This window comes from Balaenoptera borealis (genome assembly GCF_965194805.1).
Source record: "Balaenoptera borealis genome assembly, chromosome: 3".
NCBI classification, from domain to species: domain Eukaryota; kingdom Metazoa; phylum Chordata; class Mammalia; order Artiodactyla; family Balaenopteridae; genus Balaenoptera; species Balaenoptera borealis.
Window position 1 is genome coordinate 52,258,383 of NC_138866.1, and position 16,479 is coordinate 52,274,861.

At 39.3% G+C, this 16,479-nt stretch overlaps 1 protein-coding gene across 4 annotated transcripts in view; it reads left to right on the top strand.

Moving 5' to 3' along the window:
* The window catches only part of MDGA2 (MAM domain containing glycosylphosphatidylinositol anchor 2), an 830,366-nt gene that overhangs the window by 550,193 nt on the left and 263,694 nt on the right, over positions 1-16,479 (top strand). For all 4 annotated transcript variants that reach the window (XR_014242273.1, XM_082383804.1, XM_082383805.1 and 1 more), the window contains exon 6: positions 15,278-15,547. Coding sequence is in view for 3 of the 4 variants with exons in the window: in XM_082383804.1 (XP_082239930.1) it covers positions 15,278-15,547 (270 nt within the window). In the remaining variant the exon portion in view is untranslated. The remainder of the gene's footprint in view (positions 1-15,277; positions 15,548-16,479) is intronic.

Genomic DNA, 16,479 nt, shown 5'->3' on the forward strand with positions numbered 1-16,479 from the left:
GGAGGTGGGTCAAAAAGGATCTTGCTGTGATTTATGTCATAGAGTGTTCTGCCTATGTTTTCCTCTAAGAGTTTTATAGTGTCTGGTCTTACATTTAGGTCTTTAATCCATTTTGAGTTTATTTTTGTGTATGGTGTTAGGGAGTGTTCTAATTTCATTCTTTTACATGTAGCTGTCCACTTTTCCCAGCACCACTTATTGAAGAGGCTGTCTTTTCTCCATTGTATATTCTTGCCTCCTTTATCAAAAATAAGGTGACCATATGTGCGTGGGTTTATCTCTGGGCTTTCTATCCTGTTCCATTGATCTATATTTCTGTTTTTGTGCCAGTACCATACTGTCTTGATTACTGTAGTTTTGTAGTATAGTTTTGTGGTATAGTCTGAGGTCAGGGAGCCTGATTCCTCCAGCTCCGTGTTTCTTTCTCAAGATTGCTTTGGCTATACGGGGTCTTTTGTGTTTCCGTACAAATTGTGAAATTTTTTGTTCTAGTTCTGTGAAAAATGTCAGTCGTAGTTTAATAGGGATTACATTGAATCTGTAGATTGCTTCGAGTAGCATAGTCATTTTCACCGTGTTGATTCTTCCGATCCAAGAACATGGTATATCTCTCCATCTGTTTGTATCATGTTTAATTTCTTTCATCAGTTTAATTTCTTTCATCAGTGTCTTATAGTTTTCTGCATACAGTTCTTTTGTCTCTGTAGGTAGTTTTATTCCTAAGTATTTTATTCTTTTTGTTGTAATGGTAAATGGGAGTGTTTCCTTCATTTCTCTTTCAGATTTTTCATCATTAGTGTATAGGAATGCAGGAGATTTCTGTGCATTAATTTTGTATCCTGCTACTTTACCAAATTCATTGATTAGCTCTAGTAGTTTTCTGGTAGCATCTTTGGGACTCTCTATGTATAGTATCATGTCATCTGCAAAGAGTGACAGCTTTACTTCTTTTCTGATTTGGATTCCTTTTATTTCTCTTTCTTCTCTTATTGCTGTGGCTAAAACTTTCAAAACAATGTTGAATAATAGTGGTGAGAGTGGGCAACCTTGTCTTATTCCTGATCTTAGTGGAAATGGTTTCAGTTTTTCACGTTGAGGACGATGTTGGCTGTGGGTTTGTCATATATGACCTTTATTATGTTGAGGTAAGTTCTCTCTATGCCTGCTTTCTGGAGGGGTTTTATCGTAAATGGGTATTGAATTTTGTCGAAAGCTTTTTCTGTGTCTATTGAGATGATTATATGGTTTTTCTCCTTCAATTTGTTAATATGGTGTATCACATTGATTAATTTGCATATACTGAAGAATCCTTGCATTCCTGGGATAAACCCCACTTGATCATGGTGTATGATCCTTTTAATGTGCTGTTGGATTCTGTTTGCTAGTATTTTGTTGAGGATTTTTGCCTTTATTTTCATCAGTGATATTGGCCTGTAGTTTTCTTTCTTTGTGACATCTTTGTTTGGTTTTGGTATCAGGGTGATTGTGGTCTCATATAATGAGTTTGGAGGTGTTTCTCCCTCTGCTATATTTTTTTTTGGAAGAGTTTGAGAAGGATAGGTGTTAGCTCTTCTCTAAATGTTTGATAGAATTCGCCTGTGAAGCCATCTGGTCCTGGGCTTTTGTTTGTTGGAAGATTTAAAATCACAGTCTCAATTTCAGTGCTTGTGATTGGTCTGTTTATATTTTTTGTTTCTTCCTGGTTCAGTCTCAGAAGGTTGTGCTTTTCTAAGAATTTGTCCATTTCTTCTAGGTTGTCCATTTTACTGCCATATAGTTGGTTGTAATAATCTCTCATGAACCTTTGTATTTCTGCAGTGTCAGTTGTCAATTCTCCTTTTTCATTTCTAATTCTATTGATTTGAGTCTTCCTCCTTTTTTCTTGATGAGTCTGGCTAATGGATTATCAATTTTGTTTATCTTCTCAAAGAACCAGCTTTTAGTTTTATTGATCTTTGCTCTTGTTTCCTTCATTTCTTTCTCATTTATTTCTGATCTGATCTTTATGATTTCGTTCCTTCTGCTAACTTTGGGGTTTTTTGGTTCTTCTTTCTCTAATTGCTTTAGGTGTAAGTTTAGGTTGTTTATTTGAGATATTCCTTGTTTCTTGAGGTAAGATTGTATTGCTATATACTTTCCTCTTGGAACTGCTTTTGCTGCATCTGATAGGTTTTGGGTTATCATGTTTTCATTGTCATTTGTTTCTAGGTATTTTTTTGATTTCCTCTTTGATTTCTTCAGTTATCTCCTGGTTATAAATTAGTGTATTGTTTAGTCCCCCTGTGTTTGTATTTTTTATAGATTTTTTCCTGTAATTGATATCTAGTCTCAGAGCATTGTGGTCAGAAAAGATATTTGATATGATTTCAATTTTCTTAAATTTACCAAGGCTTGACTTGTGGCCCAAGATATGATTTATCCTGGAGAATGTTCCATGAGCACTTGAGAAGAAAGTGTATTCTGTTTTTGGATGGAATGTCCTGTAAATATCAATTAAGTCCATCTTGTTTAATGTATCATTTAAAGCTTGTGTTTCCTTATTTATGTTCATTTTGGATGATCTGTCCATTGGTGAAAGTGGGGTGTTAACGTCCCCTACTATGATTGTGTTCCTGTCGATTTCCCCTTTTATGGCTGTTAGCATTTGCCTTATGTATTGTTTGGTCTGGTGGGTTTTTACCTTGCTCCTTCATCTGCTATGTGTTTCTCTGTCTTCTCATTTTGCTTAACTTACTGTGTTTGAGGTCTCCTTTTCACAGGCTGTGGTTTCATAGTTCCCGTTGTTTTTGGTGTCTGCCCCCAGTGGCTAAGCTTGGTTCAGTTCATTGTGTAGGTTTCCTGATGGAGGGGACTAGCGCCTGTGTTCTGGTGGATGAGGCTGGATCTTTTCTTGCTGGTGGGCAGGTCTGCGTCCGATGGTTTGTTTTGGGGTGTCTGTGACCTTATTATTATTTTAGGCAGCCTTTCTGCTAGTGGGTCGGGTTTTGTTCCGGTCCTGCTAGTTGTTTGGCATCGGGTGTCCAGCACTGTAGCTTGCTGGTCGTTGAGTGGAGCTGCATTTTGGCGTTGAGATGGAGATCTCTGGGAGATTTTCCCCATTTGATATTATGTGGAGCTGGGAGGTCTCTGGTGGACCAATGTTCTGAATTTGGCTGTCCCACCTCAGAGGCACAGGACTGACACCCAGCCAGAGCACCAAGACCCTGTCATCCACACAGCTCAGAATAAAAGGGAGAAAAAAAGAAAGAAAGAAAGAAAAAATAAATAAATAAAATAAAATAAAGTTATTAAAATAAAAATAAAAAATAATTATTAAAAATAAAGAAAGTTAAAAAGTAATTTAAAAAAAAGAAAGAAAGAAGAGAGCAACCAAACCAAAAAACAAATCCACCAGTGATAACAAGCGCTAAAAACTATACTTAAAAAAAAAAAAAAGGGACAGTCAGAACCCTAGGACAAATGGTAAAAGCAAAGGTATACAGACAAAATCACACACAGAAGCATACACATACACACTCACAAAAAGAGAAAAAGGAAAAATATATATATATTGTTGCTCCCAATGTCACCGCCTCAATTTGGGATGATTCGTTGTCTATTCACGTGTTCCACAGATGCAGGGTACATGAAGTTGATTGTGGAGATTTAATCCACTGCTGCTGAGATTGCTGGGAGAGATTTCCCTTTCTCTTCTCTGTTCGCACAGCTCCTGGGATTCAGCTTTGGATTTGGCCCCGCCTCTGCTCATAGGTCTCCTGAGGGCATCTGTTCCCCACCCAGACAGGACGGGGTTAAAGGAGCAGCTGATGAGGGGGCTCTGGCTCACTCAGGCCAGCGGGAGGGAGGGGTACGGAATGCGGGGCGAGCCTGCGGCGGCAGAGGCCGGCGTGATGTTGCAACAACCTGAGGCGCGCCCTGTCTTCTCCCGGGGAAGTTGTCCCTGGATCACGGGACCCTGGCAGTGGTGGGCTGCACAGGCTCCAGGGAGGGGGAGGTGTGGATAGTGACCTGTGCCTGCACACAGGCTTCTTGGTGGCTACAGCAGCAGCCTTAGCGTTTCATGCCTGTCTCTGGGATCTGCACTGATAGCCGCGGCTGGCACCCATCTCTGGACCTCATTTAGGCTGTGCTCTGAATCCCCTCTCGTCGTGCACCCTGAAACAATGGTCCCTTGCCTCTTAGGCAGGTCCAGGCCTTTTCCCGGACTCACTCCCGGCTAGCTGTGATACACTAACCCCCTCAGGCTGTGTTCACGCAGCCAACCCCAGTCCTTTCCCTGGGATCTGACCTCCGAAACCCGAGCCTCAGCTCCCAGCCTCAACCCATCCCAGCGTGAGCAGACAAGCCTCTCAGGATGGTGAGTGCTGGTCGGCACTGATCCTCTGTGCAAGCATCTCTCTGCTTTGCCCTCTGCACCCCTGTTGCTGCACTCTCCTCTGTGGCCCCGAAACTTAACCCCTGCCACCCGCCGTCTCTGCCAGTGAAGGGGCTTCCTGGTGTGAGGAAACTTTTCCTCCTTCACAGCTCCCTCCCAGAGGTGCAGGTCCCATCCCTATTCTTTTGTCTCTGTTTTTTCTTTTTTCTTTTGCCCTACCCAGGTACGTGGGGAGTTTCTTGCCTTTTGGGAGGTTGGAGGTCTTCTGCCAGAATTCAGTAGGTGTTCTGTAGGGGTTGTTCCACATGTAGATGTATTTCTGATGTATTCGTGGGGAGGAAGTTGATCCCCACATCTTTCTCTTGTGCCATCTTGAAGGTCTCCCTGCCTATGAGCTTTTAAAGGCACTACGAAAATTAATCTTGAAAAACAATAGTTTCAACTTACAAATTACAAGATATCAATAAAACAAAATTAATAGATGTTTTATTATGTGTCCTCAAAATGTATGGGTATATTTAAATTTGTTTTTTGTGATATGGCATAGGACCTCCAAAAGTTAAAATGGTTTTAAAATATCTCTGTCAAATGCATCAGAGTCAAATATAAAAATTATATCATTTAGTGACTACATTTTTTACACTAGTCATTCATTTATTCATTTGCCCACTTATTGATTTGCCTTACCAATATTTATTAAGCACAGTAACTGTACAAGCACAGGACCAGGCTATGGGGGTGGTAATGAAAATAATGACAAAATAAAATGCTTTTTCAGTGCATGTTTTGTACTAGGTACTATTGTAAGCACTTAACACGTGTTAAATCATCTCACCTCTGTAAGACAGGTAATTATTTTCCTCCATTTCAACAGTGGAAAACTGAGGCACTCAGGAGTAGAAGAACTAGCCCAAGTGCACACAGTTATTAAATAATAGCAGAGTCAAGAACCCAGGTATTGTTCTCCAGAATTTGTGCTCTTACCTTTCAACTATCAGGCCATATTTCAGAGAACGCAGTCATGATGCTTCTGTCTGAAGAGCCATAGTGGAAGCCTGGCTAATGTTATAAGATGTGATATGAAAGGGAAAATAAGGGGGCTATGGAAGCTTATAGCAAGGGACTTAACTAGCCCAGGATGAAATCTCTTCTTAAAATATTTTTAATAATACACAAAAATATTTTTTTATGTTTTTCCTACTTTAATTTTTTTTCTCTATGGCATGATTTACACTTAAGCTTGATGAATCCAATGACCCTATGGTTCTTAAGCATAGCCTCATAGTTTAAAAAAGCTGATATTTATAGAACGAAACATAACACGCTAGAACAAAATGATAACAATTTCACCTTTATCTCTTTAGAATTTAAAGCTATAAAATTTTGTTACTAAAATATGAGCATTCTTAAAGTCTTGAAAGCATTAGCCCATTTTGGGGTCTTTGTGGGATATTTTTTTTTTTTTTAAACATCTTTATTGAAGTATAATTGCCTTACAATGGTGTGTTAGCTTCTGCTTTATAACAAAGTGAATCAGTTATACATATACAATATGTTCCCATTTCTCTTCCTTCTTGCATTTCCCTCCCTCCCACCCTCCCCATCCCACCCCTCTAGGTGGTCACAAAGCACCGAGCTGATCTTCCTGTGCTATGCGGCTGCTTCCCACTAGCTATCTATTTTACATTTGGTAGTGTATGTATGTCCATGACACTCTCTTACCCTGTCACATCTCACCCCACCCCCTCCCCATATCCTCAAGTCCATTCTCTAGTAGGTCTGTGTCTTTATTTCCGTCTTGCCACTAGGTTCTTCATGGCCTTTTTTTTTTTTTTTCCTTAGATTCCGTATATATGTGTTAGCATACTGTATTTGTTTTTCTCTTTCTGACTTACTTCACTCTGTATGACAGACTCTAACTCCATCCACCTCATTACAAATACCTCCATTTCATTTCTTTTTATGGCTGAGTAATATTCCATTGTATATATGTGCCACATCTTCTTTATCCATTCATTTGTCGATGGACATTTAGGTTGCTTCCATGTCCTGGCTATTGTAAATAGAGCTGCAATGAACATTGTGGTACATGACACTTTTTGACCTATGGTTTTCTCAGGGTATATGCCCAGTAGTGGGATTGCTGGGTCGTATGGTACTTCTATTTGTAGTTTTTTAAGGAACCTCCATACTGTTCTCCATAGTGGGTGTATCAATTTACATTCCCACCAACAGTGCAAGAGTGTTCCCTTTCCTCCACACCCTCTCCAGCATTTATTGTTTCTAGATTTTTTGATGATGGCCATTCTGACCGGTGTGAGATGATATCTCATTGTAGTTTTGATTTGCATTTCTCTAATGATTAATGATGTTGAGCATTCTTTCATGCGTCTGTAGGCCATCTGTATATCTTCTTTGGAGAAATGTCTATTTAGGTCTTCTGCCCATTTTTGGATTGGGTTGTTCGTTTTTTTGTTATTGAGCTGCATGAGCTGCTTGTAAATCTTGGAGATTAATCCTTTGTCAGTTGCTTCATTTGCAAATATTTTCTCCCATTCTGAGGGTTGTCTTTTGGTCTTGTTTATGGTTTCCTTTGCTGTGCAAAAGCTTTTAAGTTTCATTAGGTCCCATTTGTTTATTTGTGTTCTTATTTCCATTTCTCTGGGAGCTGGGTCAAAAAGAATCTTGCTGTGATGTATGTCATAGAGTGTTCTGCCTATGTTTTCCTCTAAGAGTTTGATAGTGTCTGGCCTTACACTTAGGTCTTTAATCCATTTTGAGTTTATTTTTGTGCATGGTGTCAGGGAGTGTTCTAATTTCATACTTTTACATGTACCTGTCCAATTTTCCCAGCACCACTTATTGAAGAGCCTGTCTTTTCTCCACTGTATATGCTTGCCTCCTTTATCAAAGATAAGGTGACCATATGTGTGTGGGTTTATCTCTGGGCTTTCTATTCTGTTCCATTGATCTATATTTCTGTTTTTGTGCCAGTACCAAACTGTCTTGATTACTGAAGCTTTGTAATATAGTCTGAAGTCAGGGAGCCTGATTCCCCCAGCTCTATTTTTCGTTCTCAAGATTGCTTTGGCTATTCGGGGTCTTTTGTGTTTCCATACAAATTGTGAAATTTTTTGTTCTAGTTCTGTGAAAAATGCCAGTGGTAGTTTGATAGGGATTGCATTGAATCTGTAGATTGCTTTGGGTAGTAGAGTCATTTTCACAATGTTGATTCTTCCAATCCAGGAACATGGTATATCTCTCCATCTGTTTGTATCATCTTTAATTTCTTTCATCAGTGTCTTATAATTTTCTGCGTACAGGTCTTTTGTCTCCTTAGGTAGGTTTATTCCTAGATATTTTATTCTTTTTGTTGCAGTGGTAAATGGGAGTGTTTTCTTAATTTCACTTTCAGATTTTTCGTCATTAGTGTATAGAAATGCAAGAGATTTCTGTGCATTAATTTTGTATCCTGCTACTTTACCAAATTCATTGATTAGCTCTAGGAGTTTTCTGGTAGCATCTTTAGGATTCTCTATGTATAGTATCATGTCATCTGCAAATAGTGACAGCTTTACTTCTTCTTTTCCGATTTGGATTCCTTTTATCTCTTTGTCTTCTCTGATTGCTGTGGCTAACACTTCCAAAACTATGTTGAATAATAGTGGTGAGAGTGGGCAACCTTGTCTTGTTCCTGATCTTAGTGGAAATGGTTTCAGTTTTTCACCATTGAGGACAATGTTGGCTGTGGGTTTGTCATATATGGCCTTTATTATGTTGAGGAAAGTTCCCTCTATGCCTACTTTCTGCAGAGCTTGTATCATAAATGGGTGTTGAATTTTGTCGAAAGCTTTCTCTGCATCTATTGAGATGATCATATGGTTTTTCTCCTTCAATTTGTTAATATGGTGTATCACATTGATTGATTTGCGTATATTGAAGAATCCTTGCATTCCTGGGATAAACCCCACTTGATCATGGTGTATGATCCTTTTAATGTGCTGTTGGATTCTGTTTGCTAGTATTTTGTTGAGGATTTTTGCCTTTATTTTCATCAGTGATATTGGCCTGTAGTTTTCTTTCTTTGTGACATCTTTGTCTGGTTTTGGTATCAGGGTGATGGTGGCCTCGTAGAATGAGTTTGGGAGTGTTCCTCCCTCTGCAATATTTTGGAAGAGTTTGAGAAGGATAGGTGTTAACTCTTCTCTAAATGTTTGATAGAATTCACCTGTGAAGCCATCTGGTCCTGGGCTTTTGTTTGTTGGAAGGTTTTTAATCACAGTTTCAATTTCAGTGCTTGTGATTGGTCTGTTCATATTTTCTATTTCTTCCTGGTTCAGTCTCAGCAGTTTGTGCATTTCTAAGAATCTGTCCATTTCTTCCAGGTTGTCCATTTTATTGGCGTAGAGTTGCTTGTAGTAATCTCTCATGATCTTTTGTATTTCTGCAGTGTCAGTGGTTACTTCCTCCCTTTTCATTTCTAATTCTATTGATCTGAGTCTTCTCCCTTTTTCTCTTGATGAGTCTGGCTAATGGTTTATCAATTTTGTTTATCTTCTCAAAGAACCAGGTTTTAGTTTCATTGATTTTTGCTATTGTTTCCTTCATTTCTTTTTCATTTATTTCTGACCTGATCTTTATAATTTCTTTCCTTCTGCTGGCTTTGGGATTTTTTTGTTCTTCTTTCTCTAATTGCTTTAGGTGCAAGGTTAGGTTGTTTATTCGAGATGTTTCCTGTTTCTTGAGGTAGGCTTGTATTGCTATAAACTTCCCTCTTAGCACTGCTTTTGCTACGTCCCATAGGTTTTGGGTCGTCGTATCTCCATTGTCATTTGTTTCTAGGTATTTTTTGATTTCCCCTTTGATTTCTTCAGTGATCACTTCGTTATTAAGTAGTGTATTGTGTAGCCTCCATGTGTTTGTATTTTTTACAGATGTTTTCCTGTAATTGATATCTAGTCTCATAGCGTTGTGGTCGGAAAAGATACTTGATACAATTTCAATTTTCTTAAATTTACCAAGGCTTGATTTGTGACCAAGATATGATCTATCCTGGAGAATGTTCCATGAGCACTTGAGAAAAATGTGTGTTCTGTTGTTTTTGGGTGGAATGTCCTATAAATATCAATTAAGTCCATCTTGTTTAATGTATCATTTAAAGCTTGTGTTTCCTTATTTATGTTCATTTTGGATGATCTGTCCATTGGTGAAATTGGGGTGTTAAAGTCCCCTACTATGATTGTGTTGCTGTCGATTTCCCCTTTTATGGCTGTTAGTACTTGCCTTATGTATTGAGGTGCTCCTATGTTGGGTGCATAAATATTTACAATTGTTATACCTTCCTCTTGGATCGATCCCTTGATCATTATATAGTGTCCTTCTTTGTCTCTTGTAATAGTCTTTATTTTAAAGTCTATTTTGTCTGATATGAGAATTGCTACTCCAGCTTTCTTTTGATTTCCATTTGCATGGAATATCTTTTTCCATCCCCTCACTTTCAGTCTGTATGTGTCTCTAGGTCTGAAGTGGGTCTCTTGTAGACAGCATATATATGGGTCTTGTTTTTGTATCCATTCAGCCAGCCTGTGTCTTTTGGTGGGAGCATTTAATCCATTTACATTCAAGGTAATTATCGATATGTATGTTCCTATTCCCATTTTCTTAAATGTTTTGGGTTTGTTATTGTAGGTGTTTTCCTTCTCTTGTGTTTCTTGCCTAGAGAAGTTCCTTTAGCATTTGTTGTAAAGCTGGTTTGGTGGTGCTGAACTCTCTCAGCTTTTGCTTGTCTGTAAAGGTTTTAATTTCTCCATCACATATGAATGAGATCCTTGCTGGGTAGAGTAATCTAGGTTGTAGGTTCTTCTCCTTCATCACTTTAAGTATATCCTGCCACTCCCTTCTGGCTTGCAGAGTTTCTGCTGAAAGATCAGATGTTAACCTTATGGGGATTCCCTTGTGTGTTATTTGTTTTTTTTCCCTTGCTGCCTTTAATATGTTTTCCTTATATTTAATTTTTGACAGTTTGATTAATATGTGTCTTGGCGTGTTTCTCCTTGGGTTTATCCTGTATGGGACTCTCTGTGCTTCCAGTACTTGATTAACTATTTCCTTTCCCATATTAGGGAAGTTTTCAACTATAATCTCTTCAAATATTTTCTCAGTCCCTTTCTTTTTCTCTTCTTCTTCTGGGACCCCTATAATTCGAATGTTGGTGCATTTAATGTTGTCCCAGAGGTCTCTGAGACTGTCCTCAGTTCTTTTCATTCTTTTTTCTTTATCCTGCTCTGCAGTAGTTATTTCCACCATTTTATCTTCCAGGTCACTTATCCTTTCTTCTGCCTCAGTTATTCTGCTATTGATCCCATCTAGAGTATTTTTAATTTCATTTATTGTGTTTTTCATCATTGCTTGGTTCCTCTTTAGTTCTTCTACGTCCTTGTTAAATGTTTCTTGCATTTTGTCTATTCTATTTCCAAGATTTTGGATCATCCTTACTATCATTATTCTGAATTCTTTTTCAGGTAGACTACCTATTTCCTCTTCATTTGTTAAGTCTAGTGTGTTTTGACCCTGCTCCTTCATCTGCTGTGTGTTTTTCTGTCGTCTCATTTTGCTTATCTTACTGTGTTTGGGGTCTCCTTATCACAGGTTGCAGGTTCGTAGTTCCCGTTGTTTTTGGTATCTGTCCCCAGTGGCTAAGGTTGGTTCAGTGGGTTGTGTAGGCTTCCTGGTGGAGGGAACTAGTGCCTGAGCTCTGGTGGATGAGGCTGGATCTTGTCTTTCTGGTGGGCACGTCCACGTCTGGTGGTGTATTTTGGGGTGTCTGTGGCCTTATTATGATTTTAGGCAGCCTCTCTGCTAATGGATGGGGCTGTGTTCCTGTCTTGCTAGTTGTTTGGCATAGGGTGTTCAGCCCTGTAGCTTGCTGGTCATTGAGTGATGCTGGGTCTTGATGTTGAGATGGAGATCTCTGAGAGATTTTTGCCGTTTGGTATTACGTGGAGCTGGGAGGTCTCTTGTGGACCAGTGTCCTGAAGTTGGCTCTCCCACCTCCGAGGTACGGCCCTGATGCCTGGCTGAAGCACCAAGAGCCTTTCGTCCACACGGCTCAGAGTAAAAGGGAGAAAAAATAGAAAGAAAGAAAGAAAGAAAGAAAGAGGCTATAATATAGTGAAGTAAAATAAAGCTATTATAAAGCAAAGCTATACAGACAAAATCTCCCCCAGAAGCATATACATATACACTCACAAAAAAAAAGGAAAAGGGGAAAAATTAATATATCCTGCTCCCAAAGTCCACCTCCTGAATTTGGGATGATTCGTTGTCTATTCAGGTATTCAACAGATGGAAGCACATCAAGTTGTTTGTGGAGTTTTAATCCGCTGCTTCTGAGGCTGCTGGGAGAGATTTCCCCTCCTCGTCTCTGTTCGCACAGCTCCTGGCGATCAGCTTTGGATTTGGACCCGCCTCTTCGTGTAGGTCGCCTGAGGGCGTCTGTTCCCCGCCCAGACAGGACGGGGTTAAAGGAGCAGCTGCTTCGGGGGCTCTGGCTCACCCAGGCCGCGGGGAGGGAGGGGTACGGAGGAGGCGGGGCGAGCCTGCGGCGTCAGAGGCCGGCGTGACGTCGCAGCAGCCCGAGGCGCGCCATGTGTTCTCCCGGGGAACTTGTCCCCGGATCACGGAACAGTGGCAGTGGCGGGCTGCACGGGCTCCCGGGAGGGGCGGTGTGGAGAGCGACCTTTGCTCACACACAGGCTTTTTGGAGGCAGCAGCAGCCCCAGCGTCTCACGCCCGTCTCTGGGGTCCGCGCTGATAGCCGCGGCTCGCGCCTGTCTCTGAAGTTCGTTTAGGCGGCGCTCTGAATCCCCTCTCCTCGCGCACCAGGAAACAGGGAAGAAAAAGTCTCTTGCCTCTTCGGCAGCTGCAGACTTTTTCCCGGACTCCCTCCCGGCTAGCTGTGGTGCACTAACCCCTTCAGGCTGTGTTCACGCCGCCAACCCCAGTCCTCTCCCTGCCATCTGACCAAAGCCCGAGCCTCAGCTCCCAGCCCCGCCCGCCCCAGCGGCTGAGCAGACAAGCCTCTCGGGCTGGTGAGTGCTGGTCAGCGCCGAGCCTCCGTGCGGGAAGTGCGGGAATCTCTCCGCTTTGCCCTCCACACCCCTGTGGCTGCACTCTCCTCCGTGGCTCCGAAGCTTCCCCCCTCTGCCACCCGCAGTCTCTGCCCGCGAAGGGGCTTCCTAGTGCGTGGAAATCTTTCCTCCTTCACAGCTCCCTCCCACTGGTGCAGGTGCCGTCCCTATTCTTTTGTCTCTGTTATTTCTTTTTTCTTTTGCCCTACCCAAGTACGGGGGGAGTTTCTTGCCTTTTGGGAGGTCTGACGTTTTCTGCCAGCGTTCAGTGGGTGTTCTGTAGGAGCAGTTCCACGTGTAGATGTATTTCTACTGTATCTGTGGGAAGGAAGGTGATCTCCGCGTCTTACTCTTCCGCCATCTTCTCTCCTCTCTCCTGTGGGATATTTTTAACATCAGGGATTATCAGAGAAAATAATGCCATCTTTAATAAAACTAAGTTGGACTGTGCACTGTTTTCAATTTAGATTTGGAAAAGAGAAATTTCAATATGATTGTGAATACACTTCTGCAATGCACTATAGGTAAAACAGTGGTCTCTTGTTATTTATATATTATTTTATGAGCTTTGAAATTCTCTTGAACCTTTTTCTTTAAATATTGTCTATCTAATAGAAAAACAACTCATCCTTATACAAGTCAATTTCAGGGGCAAATATTTCTTAATGTCACCATTGTGTGTTTCCATAATCTAAACATACGCTATTAATGGCCCTTAGGCCTTGGGACTTTTCATTTTAGTAAAACATGATGTAAAACAAATGAGTTTTACTAATATAATATAACTGTTGGACTGTCTACAATTGTATTTTAACTAAATAGCTTTGTAAGATTATATTATTTACCTCAAACTAAGCTATAGGGATTTCTTTTACTTTTTCATAATGCTATGTCAATAATTAAGTATATCTATTTTAAAAATATTTAATTAGTAGTTTCTTTTTTATCAGTTTAACAATATTAAATAACTCTTTGAGGTGCTTTCTTTTCTACCAAATTGCAATGCCTTTTGCCTCTTATTTTCATTTTGTGAATTCCCCAACAGGTTTATCATAGATATTTATAATTTCAAGTCAACATCTCACAAGGGCAATTAAGATACTTTGGAAACTTCTGTGTTCCTTAAGATGATGTTAGAAGGGCCAGCATGCAACAATGATGTTTAAAAAGGTCCTCCAGGCATTCCATACCTATTCCACAGAACCATAATTATAATATGGAGTTGTCTTCTTGCTCTCCTCTGGCGTCTTTTCAAATTAATTTTTTATTGAGGCAACATTGACTAATAATATTATATAAGTTTCATGTGTACAACATTATATTTCTACTTCTTTGTACCATACATCATGGTCACCATCAAAAATCTAGTTTTCATCAGTCACCATACAGTTAATCCGCTTTACTCATTTCACCCTCCCCCTGCTCCTTTCCCTCTGGTAACCACTACTCTGTTCTCTGTATCTACATGTTTATTTTTGTTTCGTTTGGTTTGTACATATATTTTGGGTTTTTGTTTTTTATATTCCAAGTATGAGTGAGATCATATGGTATTTGTCTTTCTGACTTATCTCACTTAGCATAATACTCTCAAGGTCCATCCATGTCCCAAAAGGCAAGTTTTCATCTTTTTTATGCTTGAGTAGTATTCCATTGTATTCAAACAAGGCAGACAATATTGAATCACACAAGGAGTTTACCTTGTATTCTGAGAAAAGCACTGTCCAACTCTAAGCTGAAATTAATATCTAAAAAAATTACACAGTACAATTGAACACTTTGTGTTCCCAGTATGGATAGATTTCAGTTTTAACTTTGGCATCAAATATTTCTGAATGTGTGAACTCAAACATTGGCCTAATGCATTCCCCCTGTTTTTATTTAGGAATGCATTATATAGGGTGGCACTGTGGTATAAGCAGAAAAAAAAGTTCTGTATGTGAACAGAGTTTTTGTGCAGTTTCTACTTTGAGTGTTTGATGAAAAGTCTGTAATACAGCATTTTTTATTGAATGGATATTTATCTACAATTTTTTTTACCTGAAAAGTTGCAAACAACTTATTTTCACTGGGGAGATTATTATAACCCAGACATTGGAGTGGTGGCTGTCATAGTTTGGTGACTATGTTTGAACAGTGGTTTATTTGTTTCTAAGTTTTAAAGCAGTGATTATGAAAACTCATTGCCTAAACTTTCTGAACAGAGAGGTTAGAGAGGAAATATGGGGGCTGCTTTAAATTACATGATTTTGTTATTCCTTTCAAGATGAAAAACCAGGCCCACTGCTTAGTAAAAACCTCCAGTGATCTTTTATCTTACTTGGTTGTGTTCAGGTTGCAAAATATGTATCATTTCACCTCAGAATGATCCAAAAATTAAATAAATGACAATCTTCACCATGAAAATACAAGGACTAAACAACTGCAATATTTATACCTGGAAGGACAAAAGAGATTGTCAACATTAAAAGAGAAAGGGATTTTTGTTTTAAAACTTTAATTCCTCTTGTCATTCTAATTTTGGAACAATAATCCAAGAATAAATAAATTTTAATTCCCTTCTCCATGTGTAAGATCTTAAAACAATTCCATGGGTTTATAACATGTAATTAAAATGAGTAACCATTCTACATGATTTAAACTTGATTAATACAGTAAGATTTTGGCACAAGAGAACAATATTTAATTTTAATTTTTTGAGGAAATATAAAGCATACTGTTACTCTAGTTGTAGTAGATCTAAATAGGTGCATGTTCTTTTGTTTATGTCTTTTAGCATCTCCGTCAATTAAACTCTTGGTGGATGACCCTATAGTTGTAAATCCTGGAGAGGCCATAACATTAGTATGTGTTACGACAGGAGGAGAGCCTGTACCCTCTCTCACCTGGGTCAGGTCCTTTGGGACTCTGCCTGAAAAGACTGTTTTGAATGGAGGAACTTTAACCATTCCTGCCATCACCTCAGAAGATGCTGGTACTTACAGCTGCATCGCCAATAATAATGTGGGAAACCCTGCAAAAAAGTCTACCAACATCATTGTGAGAGGTAAGTTTGCATAGAGAATGTTACAGCATAAATTTCTATATTTGCATTGAATAGTTTTCATAACATATTTTTAGTGATACTATGGAATAGTTTTATAATATGTTCTTAGTAAAAAAAATGATTAAAATCCAAATGTGGCATAGAGCATTATGCATTGTAATACAGATTGTGTATTAGTTTAAGGATTTAACAAACGCACCAATTTAATGTTTAATAAACATTTATTGAAACCCTATTACATGCAGAGCTTTAAATTGTGGGATTACATAGAGATCTATAAAACATTATCTTGTACTCAAGGATTCTACTCTCAGATAGTGAAAAAATATATATATCAATTTATAGCCATATGATGCAGTGTTTGGCAAGCATGAGTAAAAGCTATAAACATAAAAATTACAGTAGTTTCTGGCTGAAGTTATTAGGGACTATCTAATGACATTTGCATCAGGTCTTGTAGGCTGGGTAGAGTTTTAACAGACTGAGATTAGCTAAGGTCATGGAAAAGTCAGAGTTAGTAAAAGGTAAAGTTTATTTGAGGAATTTATGTAAAAGGTGGTTCACTAAGTCAACAGCAGTGATGTTCTAGCTAGTGTGCTGGTGCTGCCTGTGGAAGAGATGCTAACCTTCCATTTTGGAGAAGGTGAAGTCACTGTGCAAGGAAAGCATATGCATCTTCATGTCTCACTTTACCTGGTGTGGTCCTGGGCTGGGGATGGAGGATGGTCACCAAGGCCTCTAAAGTTAAAATAGACATCCATATGCCCAAGAGGACTCTTCCAGCAGACGAATGAAAATTTATCATTAATGAAGGATTATAATGGAAGCAAAACATAATTGAGTATATTGAGATAAACGCTTGTGATTTTGTGAACATAGACTGTGGTGGTTTTAGTGACCATAGTTATCTGTTACCACCCAAACTATCAGAA